The sequence below is a fragment of the Rattus rattus genome, chromosome 4 (assembly GCF_011064425.1).
Source record: "Rattus rattus isolate New Zealand chromosome 4, Rrattus_CSIRO_v1, whole genome shotgun sequence".
Classification (NCBI taxonomy): domain Eukaryota; kingdom Metazoa; phylum Chordata; class Mammalia; order Rodentia; family Muridae; genus Rattus; species Rattus rattus.
The window spans coordinates 120,095,853-120,109,660 of record NC_046157.1 but is presented as its reverse complement, the minus strand read 5'-3'; the positions used below and the strand labels follow the sequence as shown (position 1 = coordinate 120,109,660).

At 40.4% G+C, this 13,808-nt stretch overlaps 1 protein-coding gene across 1 annotated transcript in view; it reads left to right on the top strand.

The window, feature by feature from the left end:
* Window positions 1–2,286, top strand: part of Ccdc168 (coiled-coil domain containing 168) — a 37,784-nt gene extending 35,498 nt beyond the window's left edge. Inside the window, 1 exon segment of the mRNA XM_032899731.1 lies at window positions 43–2,286. Coding sequence (XP_032755622.1) covers window positions 43–2,286 — 2,244 coding nt within the window.
* The last annotated feature ends 11,522 nt before the right edge of the window (window positions 2,287–13,808 follow it).

Genomic DNA, 13,808 nt, shown 5'->3' with positions numbered 1-13,808 from the left:
ACACTATTAGGTAAGATGAAAGAATGTCCCTTGCTTTCAAAGCAAGGGGAAGCTGTTCCAGGAACTATGCCCACAATATTTCAAGATAGAAAAAATGAAGACAAAACACTTATAGAACATTTGTTTCCCATTTATAAAATGCTTAAAGGCGTCTTTGAAGTCCCTGTAGAAAATAAAATCCAAAAACAAGTTCTTCCTGAAAGACCAGGGGAAATAGAAGCCTACAAGCCTGGTGACGCAAAAGCATCTCCTTTGCCGGAGAGTCCAACCACACCAAAAATATGTGCCTCATTGCTACATACGCCTCTCTTAAAACAGCTTACTCCAGAATTAAAAAATAAGCTTTCGATGCATCTAATTTGCAAAGCAACTGAGATAAAATTGAATCAGATACCAGAGATAGTGAAAGCATCCTTACAGAAATATGACTCTCACCCCGCAGGGACTATTTCAGAAGATCACAGTCACAAGTTTCATCTGAAACCTATAAAAACAAAATGTAAGCCTCCAAAAGTTGATATATGTGCCAACTTAAAAAACAAATATGAAAGAGATTTTCCTCCCCTCAGCTGTGTAAAGACATCAACAACTAAAGTTTCAAGTGGCAACAAGGGCATGACAGAACCAAAGGACATCAAAAAGCGAAAAAGTGTGACATTGTCGGCAAGTTTGATTAATCTCCCCTTAACGCATGTTCTCCACAAGTTCTCAAAGAAAGAAAAGGACAACCTTTTCAGGCATCTTTGTACAAAAACAATGGAGATACAAACAAGGGGCCTTCCCAGAATAGCTGCGCAATCCTATGCCTTAGCCAATGACCAGGATAAACCAAAACCCTTGTTTAAGTGTATCCATTCTGCCACAAAAGTGCCAAAACGAACAAACAGAGTTGTAGTACTGTTTGATGAAAAGTCTTTTTGTGAAATTGACAGTGATTTGCAACATAAATATCTCCGCTCTCTCCCTAATCCTTCTGTCACTGTGGTCTCTACACCAAAGGCACTTCCCAAACACACTTCCAAGGTAAGTAAGTGTTCAGGGTCACCACGTAACGAAGTCGGTGGCAGTGCGGAAAGCAGTACTCTTTCCTTTGACAAAGAAATTTTACAACATGTTTCTTTCCCAAAGGTAAATCCACAAGAAAGCTCATTATGCTTCAGAAACATCCAGGAGCCAACTAATACATTTTACCCTTGTCTACAAGGCACTGAACAAAATGATATAATTCTTTCAGATTTAAATTTACAGATGACATCAGAAAAAGATAAAAAATCCCATGTATGTTTTCAAAAAGCCAGTGCATACAAGCATTCTGTTTCAGGAACTCAGCAAAATACTGCTGGTTCACATTCATCTTGGATTTCTGACGACTGGACGAAGGTCCCCACAAATACTGAGACTTCAACTGAGATTGGGGAACATGAAGCTCCTGAAGAAAGTAACAGCGAGGAATGTGTGTTTATAGAAACCAATTTCTACTTAACTCAGGATTCAGAAGATTTTCCGTCTGCGGTACTTAATGGTGTTCCATCAGCAGATATTCACATAGGTGATAAAACAACTTATTTGAAACCACTTTCCCGTGAAGATCCAAAGGACAGCCATACTAGAACCCTTAGAAAACAAACACCCCCTGAGGCACAACCTCTCTATCAGCCTCAGCATAGGAAATGTAGGTCAAACTCCAAAATGCAGCGTACTGACTGGTTGACTCACAATTCATCTAGTACTGTGGAAATCGAGTCTACATCATCTTCCATAACGTTTGATAATGGGAAGCACTGGACCGAGACCACATGGAGTAGAACAAGCTTCTCTTTAACCTCCGTAACAACGGAGTCAGGTGTTAAATTGAATCTTGCAAAAAAACATGGCAACTCTCACATGAATCCACAACTCAGTGACAGAAAGAAGGCTAGATCTGATATATATGGAAAGTCCGGTGTCTATCAGAGCTCACATCACAGTCACTTACACAGTAAACAGAGGCAGACAAAGAAGAGACAAGCCCATCAGATGCTAGGGCCAAATGCAAATGCCCATTGGCAGAACATCAGATTCTATTCAGAAAGAAAAGAAAGCCAGCCCTTTTTTTATGTCTGTGTACCAGCAGACTCAATGGATGTTATTCCCCAAACTGTTCGCTGGGTTATTCCCCCAAAAATTTTACAGAAGAGAAACTTCCAAATTCCTCGAGTAGCAAATATTTCAAATTCTTGGAACTTCTGGAGTTCATCCAAAAGGCTGTTGGAGTCACTTGCAGGGGCCTTTAATACAGTCCGTTAATATCAACTGCATGTGGGTTCTTCTGAATTAGAACACTGTTTGCTACTGTGATATTCTATGAAAATAAAATAATAGAATGTCATATTGCCTTGAGATGTGAGATGTGTTTACTCAGCTTGTCTCCTGTAAAGGTAGGTGCATGCAATTGTTCTTGAAGGCTGGTAGTGGGGCATGGCTCTGTTACATCCTACCAGGTAAGAGCTCTCCCTTCAGTTACTGCTGCTTCTTCATAATCCTAATGTGAGAGGTTCAAAGACCAGAAACCGTTCTCCAACACTTTCCTCAGGGCTGAAGGGTGAGTGGGAAGAATATTCTATTTGGTGGAGTATAGGTAGCTGAGATGAAAAGGGGGAACATGGAGATAAAGAGGCACTGTTTTAGACATACAAAGAGGTCCACACTGTAAAACAGCACAAATCACTGCAAGTACAGAGTTTTGCCCACTGAGTTTGACAGCCATGCTGAATACCTCAATCTTTTTTATAATAAAGAACTCTGAGCGCTCAAACCCAAAGACCAGCACCCATTAACTACATTCCAGAAAAGCAGCCATTAGTGCAAACTACCTCATCTATAGTTATCCCACTCCTCTGTCATTAGGATTTTGGAACAAATCCTAAATATATCATTTCCAAAAAAAGGGGGGGTATGAATTGGCATATCAGCATAATGGCTTTTAAGATAACCAGATGCCTCTGCCGCATCGAAAAATATCACAAACTGTTTCTTAAAACCCAACTAGAGTACAGTAGTGACAATTTAAAATAAAACGTATGCTTCAAAAGACTGCCTGCCACTTTTGTTCATATAAAACCCAACTGTAACCGTGAGTTTAATTCACAGTCATGAGTATAGGGGAGAAAGAATTGAGTGATTAGGTACATTGCAATGGCTATTCTTGGTTGTCTACCTGACTACATTGATGAGGCACCTTCTCTTAATTAAATCATTTGAAATAAAATGATACACTTTAAATCTAGATCTTTAATCCAAGAAAAATTCAATGTTTTTGAAGGAACTGAGGTTACCGGCTCTTGTCTGGGTTTCTTGTAGTTTTCTCACCAGCACTTAGAAATCTGGTCACACAACCCTATACTTGGACTGTGTTTCAACAAAAAGTTATTTGTTGTTGACAATTTAGAAGATTTCTGTCACTTTTGCTAACTCTGAAGACTTCCAGACTAGAAGACATCAGAGATGGTAAAGTTCAAGCCAATAAATTAGAATGTATATAGCATGTAATGTTATCCACATGTACCTTTGTTATTTGTATTGGGGACAGGACTGTACTGAACAACAGAAAATTCTGGTGACCCTTTATGGGTCACCTTATCGCCTTAACACAGTCTAGAATCACTGGTGGAAAAATCTCACTGGGGAATTTTCTAAAAAAGGTCGGCCAATGGGATTTTCTTGATTAGTTGATATGGGAAAACTCAGTCCATTACGGGTGGCACCATTTCCCTAGACCTAGGTCCTGGGCTGAATGAAAAGAGGAGAGCGAGTTGACATTGGCAAGCATGCATGCATGCATGTTTTCCCCGTCTTGGCTACGGATGCAATGTGACCCAATGCTTCAAATTTCTGCCACCTTGATTTCCTAACAATACTGTACTATTGTCTGGAATTGTGAGAGAAATCCTTCCTTCCTAAATTGCTGTTGTCAGGGTGTTTTATCAGCACAAGAGGAAAGAAAACCAAGATACCTCTGTCATTAGTTATAGTAAATATATATTCATTTTACAGTCTGATTAGATTATACCCTTTTGTATTTCTCAGTTTATGATTTACACATTTGTTGTGTGAAAGTTTCATCTACAATCCACTTTCCAATACCGTAGCTTTCCCTGTTATTTGTTCTCCATCACTCAAGTTTCTCCAGTTCCATGCACCATAAGAGGCTTTCACATTGTGACTTAGATTCTGGCCCTGATGGTGGTGTCACCACAGGGTTGTTTTCATGGTGAGAACATGGATCTTTGAAAGCTATTACTAGACCAGGAAGACATAACTGTATAGGAAGGGAATGCCAGGCATATAAATACAGATAGCCTCTTAATCCCGGAAAGAATGCATCCTAACTCAGCCCCTCCTGATCCCAATCCCAGAAGCATTTTCAGCTTCTCTAGTCCCACTGGATATGAAGATAGCTACAAAGAATAAGTCAGAGAAGAAAGAATGCTTTTATCTACACTGAAAATATATATATTACTTACAAATTTCAGAGCCCTCAAAGCTCAAACTACTTTAGCATATATCATATATATGCTTATGTAATAACATTGGTTTATCAACTTCCATATCTGAGCAACAAATATTTATTCAAAGTTTCCCACGTGCAAGACATCATCCTGAACAGTGAAGCTAGTAAAAATTAGGAAGCACAATCTCATTAGGGAACTCATAGAGAAGCACAATCTTAAATTGGGGAACTCAGTATCAGGTGAAGAAGAAAAATTAATGTCCTGAAAGCCTGAAAGGCTCCTCCCTCCCTCCCTCCCTCTCTCCCCCCACCTCTCTCTCTCTCTCTCTCTCTCTCACACACACACACACACACACACACACACACACACTTATATGCTAAAATTTCTTCCTGGTGGTAGATATAACATCAGCCTCTTCCTCCTAAGATATGAATGAAAATCCAAAATATGATTTCACCACAGTCCACCCAGGAGAACTAATGAGTTCACTGTGCTTATGTACAAAGTGTGGGTGAAAAGTTGAGTGTGGACGATTCAAAGTAGTCACACTGGAAAACCACCTATCATGGATGATGACTTCGGCATAGCCACATAGACGGAGCCCTCTTCAAAGTCATCCTTAAGTCTGTGTGCTCTAACATCTTTCTGAGACTCTGAGGCCACAATTAATTACAGGAGAATTTCATACAGATGTGTGATGGGAGCCAGTTTACTAATTGTTTAGCACTCTAGTCCTGAAAGGGAATGTCAACAGTGACGCAGGCCTAGTGAACTCTTGAAGGTAGGCACAGCTGATCACATAAAGAGGATGGCAGTTGGGCTAAGCAGACAGTGCCCTACAACATACACACATATGAGAGAGACAACACACACACACACACACACACACACACACACACACACACACATACACACGAGAGAGAGAGAGAGAGACAGAGATGAAGAAAAAAACACAGACATACACACACACACACAAAGACATAGAGTCACACAGATATACACACACAGTACATATAATCAAGGATGGGCACAGACATACATAAACCTAGCCTTGTTTCAACCCATATATCTGGTATTTTTGCTAAGACCACATACAATTCTTTGGGCTAACCCATCCATGTAGAACGACCCCTTTAAAGTGAATGGTTACAAAAATATCAAGTCAAGTTTTCTGATGAACCATATGACTTCTTTGACATGTATATGTGGTGGGTCTTTGCACATGTTAAAAATGTGGTATATAAAGTGGAGATGATGCTTTTGTCCTATAGACTGTGTCCTTTGCTTTACAGAAGCTTTTCAGTTTCATGAGGTCCCATTTATCAATTGTTGATCTTAGAGCCTAAAAACATGACTAAAGCCCTGAGGTCCAGCAGAAAACTTGGTGTTCTGTTCAGGAAAATTTCCCTGTGCCAATGTCTTTGGGGCTATTTCTCACTTTCTCTTTTATTAGATTCAGTGTATCTGGCTTTATGTGGAGGTCCTTTGTCCACTTGGACTTGAGCTTTGTACAAAGAAATAAATATGGATCAATTTGCATTCTAGTACATGTAGACTGCCAGTTAGACCAGCACCATTTGCTGAAGATGCTTTCTTTTTTCCACTGTATGGTTTTTGGCTTCTTTGTCAAAGATCAGGTGTTTATATGTGTGTGGGTTTATTTCTATGTCTTCAGTTCTATTCCGTTCATTTACCTGTCTGTCTCTGTTCCAGTGCCATGCAGCTTTTATTACTTTTGCTCAGTAATACCGCTTGAGGTCAGGGATATTTGTTTGCCCCAGAAGTTCTTTTATTGTTGAGAACTGTTTTCAATATCCAGGGTTTCTTTTTTTTCCATATGAAGTTGAGAATTGCTCTTTCCATGTCTGTGAAGAATCCTGTTGGAATTTTGATGGAGATTGCATTTGAAGCTGTAGATTGCTTTTGGTAATAAGGCCATTTTTACTCCATTAATCCTGTCAATCCATGAGGATGGGTGATCTTTCCATCTTTTAGGTCTTCTTATATTTTTTTCTTCAGAGACTTGAAGTTCTTGTCATACAGGTCTTCTTCACTTGATGGTTAGAGTTACACCAAGATGTGTTATATTATTTGTGATTATTGTGAAGGATGGCTGCCTATTTTCTTTCTCAGCTGATTTATTATTCATATAAAGAAAGGCTACTAATTTGTTTGAGTTAATTTTATATTCAGCCACTTTGCTAAAGTTGTTTATCAGCTGTAGAAGTCCTCTGGTAGAATTTTTGGGTGCTCTTATATATACTATCATATCATCTGCAAATAGTGATACTTTGACTTCTTTTCCAACTTGTATCCCCTTGACTTCCTTTTGTTGTCTTATTGCTCTAGCAACCTACAGATTGAGAAAAGATCTTCACTAACCCTAATATCCAAAATATGCAAAGAACTCAAGAAGTTAGACTCTAAAGGAGAAGAAAGCAGTCATGGGGACAGGGGTGGCAGCAGAGGGAAGGAGGGACCTGGGTGGGAGAGGGGACAAGGAGGGGAAGAGGGGAACATGATCAGGTAGTGTGTGCATGGGAGAACATGACTAAAGCCCTGAGGCCCAGCAGAAAACTTGGAAACAGGCAACCTCCGGAAGTAGGAGGTGGGGAGACCATCTAGAACGTACCACTGACTTGGGAGGTGAGAGACTCTCAGGACTCAAATGGAATGACCTTGGATGAAGTGCTCTACATTGGGGAGGGGCAACCTGTAGAGTCCACCTCCAGTGGAGGGACAGGACATCAAGTGAGGGACGGGGTTGCCATCCCACTGTCAAAAGCTCTGACCCAGAATTTTTCCTGTCTGAAAGAACTGCATGGACAAAAATGGAGAAGAGCGCAAGAGAAAGGAGGTCCAGTGACAGGCCAAAATTGGGATCCAGCTTAAGGGGAGCCCTGGGGTCCTGACACTGTTACTGATGCTGTCGTGCGCTTGCAGACAGTAGGCTGCCCTTTGAGAGACCCAACAAGCAGCTGAAAGAGTCAGATGCAAATACTAGCACCGAACCAATGAACCAGGGACCACTGTGGTTGAATTGGGGGAAAAGCTGGAAGAAGCTGAGGAGGAGGGCAGCTCCAATGGAAAGACCAGCAGTCTCAAATGACCTGGACCCTGGACATTTCCAGACTGAGCCACCAACCAGGCAGCACACACCAGCTGATGTAGGACCCCTGACACACATACAGCAGAGGACTGACTGGTCTGGCCTCAGTGAGAGAAGATGCCCCTAACCCTCGAGAGACTTGAGTCCCCAGGGAGTGGGGAGGGGTGGAGAGATGGAGACATCATTTTTGGAGACTTGGGGTAGGAGGTATGGGATTGGGAGCAGTCCAGGGGTAGACCGGGAGGGGGATGAAGTCTGATTGTAAAAAAGGATTAAAGAATAAAAATAAATACATTTTTAAAAAAATGGGGGGTTGGGGATTTAGCTCAGCGGTAGAGCACTTGCTTAGCGAGCGCAAGGCCCTGGGTTCGGTCCCCAGCTCCGAGAAAAAAAAAAAAAGAAAAAAAATGGGGCACACGACAGGAAGTAGATGTAGATCTCTCCTGAGAGACACAGCCAGAATACAGCAAATACAGAGGCGAATGCCAGCAGCAAACCACTGAACTGAGAATAGGACCCCCGTTGAAGGAATCTTAGAAAGGACTGAAAGAGCTTGAAGGGGCTTGAGACCCCATATGAACAACAATGCCAAGCAACCAGAGCTTCCAGGGACTAAGCCACTACCCAAAGACTGTACAGGGACTGACCCTGGGCTCCAACCTCATAGGTAGCAATGAATATCCTAGTAAGAGCACCAGTGGAAGGGGAAGCCCTTGGTCCTGCCAAGACTGAATCCCCAGTGAATGTGATTGTTGCGGGGAGGGCGGTAATGGGGGGAGATGAAAAAAATGGGGCACAGAGCTAAACACAGAATTCTCAACTGAGGATCTCAAATGACTGAGAGGCACTTAAAGAAATGTTCAACATCCTTAGTCGTCAGGAAAATGGAAATCAAAACGACCATGAGATTCCACCTCACACCAATCAGAATGGCTAAGATCAAATATTCAGGTGGCAGCAGATGCTGGTGAGGATGTGGAGAAAGAGAAACACTCTTCCATTGCTGGTGGGACTGTAAGCTGGTAAAACCATTCTGAAAATCAATCTGGTGATTCTTGAGAAAATTGGAAATAGTTCTGCCTGAAGACCCAGCTATACCACTCCTGGGCATATGTATACCCAAAAGAAGCTCCAGCATAGAACATGGACACATGCTCTGCCATGTTTATAGCAGCCATATGTTTTTTTGGGTTTGGGGTTTTTTATTGGATAATTTATTAATTTACATTTCAAATGTTATCCCCTTTCCAGGTTTCCCCTCTGGAAACTCCCATCCCATACCCCCTCCCCCTGCTTCTATAAGTGTGCTCCCCCACCTGCCCACTCCAGCCTCCCTGCCCTGACATTTCCCTACATTGGGGCATTGAGCCTTCCCAAGACCAAGGACCTCTCCTCCCACTGATGTCTGACAAGGCCATCCTCTGCTACGTATGTGGCTGGAGCCATGGGTCCTTCCATGTATACTCATTGGTTGGTGATGGTTTAGTCTCTGGGAGCTCTGGTTGCCTGGTTGGTTGATATTGTCATTCTTCCTGTGGGTTGCAAACCCCTTCAGCTCCTTCAGACCATTGGAGACCCCATGCTCAGTCCAATGGTTGACTGTGAGCATCCACCTTTGTTGTATTTGTCAGACTCTGGTAGAGCCTCCCAAGAGACAGCTATATCAGGATCATGTCAGCAAGCACTTCTTGGCATGTGCAATAGTACCTGGGTTTGGTGTCTGTATATGGGATGGATCTGCAGATGGGGCAGTCTTTGGATGGCAGCCTTATATGTAACAACCAGAAGCTAGAAAAAACCCAGATGTCCCTCAACAGAGGAAAGGATACAGAAAACGTGGTTCACTTACACAATGGAAAACTATTCAGCCATTAAAAATGAGAACATCATGAATTTTGCAGGCAAATGCATGGAACTAGAAAATATCGTCCTGAGTTAGGTAACCCAGACCCAAAAGGACGTGTAGGGTATGTACTCACTGATAAGTGGATATTAGCCAAGATTTCCGAATACTCATGATACAACTCAGACTGTAGGAAGCTTAACAAGAAGAGAGGCCCAAGTGTGGATACCTGAAACCCACTTAGAAGTGGAACAAAATAATCACAGGAGGCAAAGGAAGGGAGGAAAGTGGGTGGGAGAAGAAAGGGGGATGAGAAAAGGAAGGGTAAGATCTGATATAGGGAGAGACAGGAGGGATGCCCAGAAGACCAGAAGAATGAATTGAAATATGCAGCAGTGGGGGTTAGGAGGTAGGAAGAACCTATAAAAAGTCCTAGAAACCTGGGATGTAAGAGGCTACTAATATTCAATGGGGATGACACTAGCCGGAATGCCCAATAATGGGAAAATACTGTATTGAAAAAGTAGGGAGAGAATGGGCAGCATTGTCTAGTCCCTGATTTTAGTGGGGTTGCTTCAAGTTTCTCGCCATTCAGTTTGATGTTGGCTAATGGTTTTCTGTATATTGCTTTTACTATGTTAAGTATGGGCCTTGAATTACTAATCTCTCCAAGACTTTTAATATTAAGAGGTGTTATATTTTGTCAAAGGCTTTTTCAGCATCCAATGAGATGATCATTTTTTTCAAGTTTATTTACATAATGGATTACATTGATGGATTTCTGTATATTAAAACATCTCTGCATCCCTGGGATGAAGCCTACTTGATCATGGGGAATAATTGTTTTTATGTGTTCTTGGATTTGGTTTGCAAGAATTTTATCGAGTATTTTTGTATCGATATTCATAAGGGAAATTGGTCTGAAGTTCTTTCTTTGTTGAATCTTTTTGTGGTCCAGGTATCAGTGTAACTGTGTAACTGTGACTCCATAGAAAGAAATGGGTAGTGTTCCTTCTGTTTTGATTTTATGGAATAGTTTGAAGAGTATTTGGTATTAGGTTTTCTTTGAAGATCTGATATAAATCTGCACTAAACCCATCTGGCCCTGGGCTTTTTTTTTTTTTTTTTTTTTGGCTGTTTCTATTTCTTTAGGGGTTATTCGATTGTTTAGATGGCTTATCTGATCCTGATTTAACTTTTGTACCTGGTATCTGTCTAGAAAATCATCCATTTCATCTAGATATTTCAGTTTTGTTGAGTATAGACTTTTGTAATAGGATTTGATTATTTGTTAAATTTCCTCAGTTTCTGTTAAGTCTCCCTTTTCATTTCTGATTTTGTTAATTAGGATACTCTCTGGGTCCTTTTAGTTAATTTGGCTAAGGGTTTATCTATCTTGTTGGTTTCTCAAAGAACCAGCTTTTTGTTGTTGATTCTTTGTGTAGTTCTCTTTGTTTCTTCTTGGTTGATTTCAGCCCTGAGTTTGAATATTTCCTGCTGTGTACTCCTCTTGGGTACATTTGTTTCTTTTTGTTCTACAGTTTTCAGATATGCTCTTAAGCTGCTTGAGTATGAACTCTCCAATTTCTTTATGGAGGCACTTAGAACTCTAAGTTTTCCTCTTAGCACTGCTTTTTTTGTGTCTGATAAGTTTGTGCATGTTGCACCTTCATTTTGATTAAATTCCACAAAGTCTTTAATTTCTCGAAAATCTGGATGAAATGGAAAATGTTCTAGACAGATACTAGGTACTGAAGTTAAATCAGGAGCAGATAAACCATTGTTCTTTGAAGCCACAATTACACTTATGTCTAAAGCATACAAAGACTCTACAAAGAAATAGAACTTCAGACCAATTTCCCTCATGAATATCAATGCAAAAAACACTTACTAAAATTCTCCCAAACCAAAACCAAGAATACATCAAAATGATCATTCAACATGATCACGTAGGCTTCATCCCAGGGATTCGAAAAATCCATTACTATAATCCACTATATAAACAAACTCAAAGAAAAAAACCCACATGATCATCACATTAGATGCTGAGAAAACATTTGACAAAATTCAACACCCCTTCATGTTAAAAGTCTTGGAAAGATCAGGAATTCAAGGTCCATAACTAAACATAGTAAAAGCAAATATATAGCAAACCAGTAGCTAACATTAAACTAAATGGAGAGAAACTTGAAGCAATCCCACTAAAATCAGGAACTAGACAAAGCTGCCTACTCTCTCTCTACTTATTCAATATAGTACTTGAAATCCTATCCAAAGAATTTAGACAACAAAAAGAGGTCAAAGGGATACAAATTGGAAGGGAAGAAGTCAAAATATCATAATTTGCAGATATATGATAGTATACTTAAGTGACCCCAACAGTTCCACCAGAGAACTACTAAGCCTGATAAACAATTTCAGCAAAGTGGCTGGATATAAAATTACCTCAAACAAAACAGTAGCCTTCCTCTACTCAAAGGATAAACAGGCTGAGAAAGAAATTAGGGGAAAGACACTCTTCACAATAGTCACAAATAATATAAAATACCTTGGTGTGACTCTATCCAAGCAAGTGAAAGATCTGTATAACAAGAACTTCAAGTCTCTGAAGAAAGAAATCAAAGAAGATATCAGAAGACGGAAAGATCTCCCATGCTCATAGATTGGCAGGATTAATAAAGTAAAAATGTCTATCTTGCAGAAAGCAATCTACAGATTCATTGCAATCCCCATCAAAATTCCAACTCAATTCTTCATAGGGTTAGAAAAAGCAATTTGCAAATTCATTTGAAATAACAACAACAACAACAACAAAAAAGAAAAAAAACCCAAAACCCAGGATAGTAAAAACTATTCTCAACAATAAAAGAACTTCTGGGGGCATCACCCTTCTTGACCTCAACCTGTATTACAGAGCAATAGTGATAAAAACTGCATGGTATTGGTACAGAGACAGGCAGGAAGATCAATGGAACAGAATTGAAGACCCAGAAATGAACCCACACACCTATGGCCACTTGATTTTTGACAAAGGAGCCAAAACCATCCAATGGAAAAAAGAATTTTCAACAAATGGTGTTGGTTCAACTGGAGGTCAAATCAACCTATTCTTTTCTCCTTGTACATAGCCCAAGACGAAGTGGATCAAACCAGATACAGTGAAACTATTAGAAGAGAAAGTAGGAAAGAGCCTCGAATGCCACAAGGGAAAATTTCCTGAATAGAACAGCAATGGTTTATGCTCTAAGATCAAGAATTGACAAATGGAACCTCATAAAATTGCAATGTAAGACAAAGGACACTGTCAATAGGAAAAAAGGGCAACCAACAGATCAGAAAAAGATCTTTACCAATTCTTCATCTGATAGAGGCCTAATATCCAATATATACCAAGAACTCAAGAAGTTAGACTCTAGATAACCAAATAATCTTATTAAAAATGGGGTACAGAGCTAAACAAAGAATTCTCAATTGAGGAATATCAAATGACCAAGAGGCACCTAAAGAAATGTTCAATATCCTTAGTCATCAGGGAAATGCAAATCAAAACAACCCTGAGATTCCACCTTTCACCAGTCAGAATGGCTAAGATCAAAAATTCAGGTGACAGCAGATGCTGCCAAGGATGTGGAGAAAAAAGAACATTCCTCCCTTTTTGGTGGGATTGTAAGCTGGTACAACCACTCTGGAAATCAGTCTGGAGGTTCCTCAGAAAATTGGGCATAGCACTACCCGAGGACCCAGCTATACCACTCCTGGGCATATACCAAAAAGATGCTCCAACATATAACAAAGTCACATGCTCCACTATGCTCATAGCAGCCTTATTTTAATAGCCAGAAGGTGAAAAGTACACAGATGTCCCTCAACAGAAGAATGGATACAGAAAATGTGGTTCACTTACACAATGGAATACTAGTCAGCTATTAAAAACAATGATTACATGAAATTCATAGGCAAATGGATGCAACTAGAAAATATCACCCAGTCACAAAAGAACACACATCGTATCTATTCACTGATAAGTAGATATTAGTTAAAAAGCTCAGAATTGCCATGATACAACTCATGGACCATATGTAGATCAAAAAGAAGGAAAATCAAAATGTGGATGCTTCAGTCCTTCTTAGAAAGGGGAACAAAATACTTACAGGGACAAAGAATGGAGCAGGGACTGAAGGAAAGGTCATCCAGAGACTGCCCCACCTGGGGATCCATCCCATAAGCAGGCACCAAACACAGTCACTATTGCTGATGCCAAGAAGTGCTTGCTGACAGGAGCCTGATATGGATGTCTCCTGAGAGGCTGTGCCAGAGCCTTACTGATACAGATGAGGATGCTTGCAGCTAACCATCGGACTGAGCA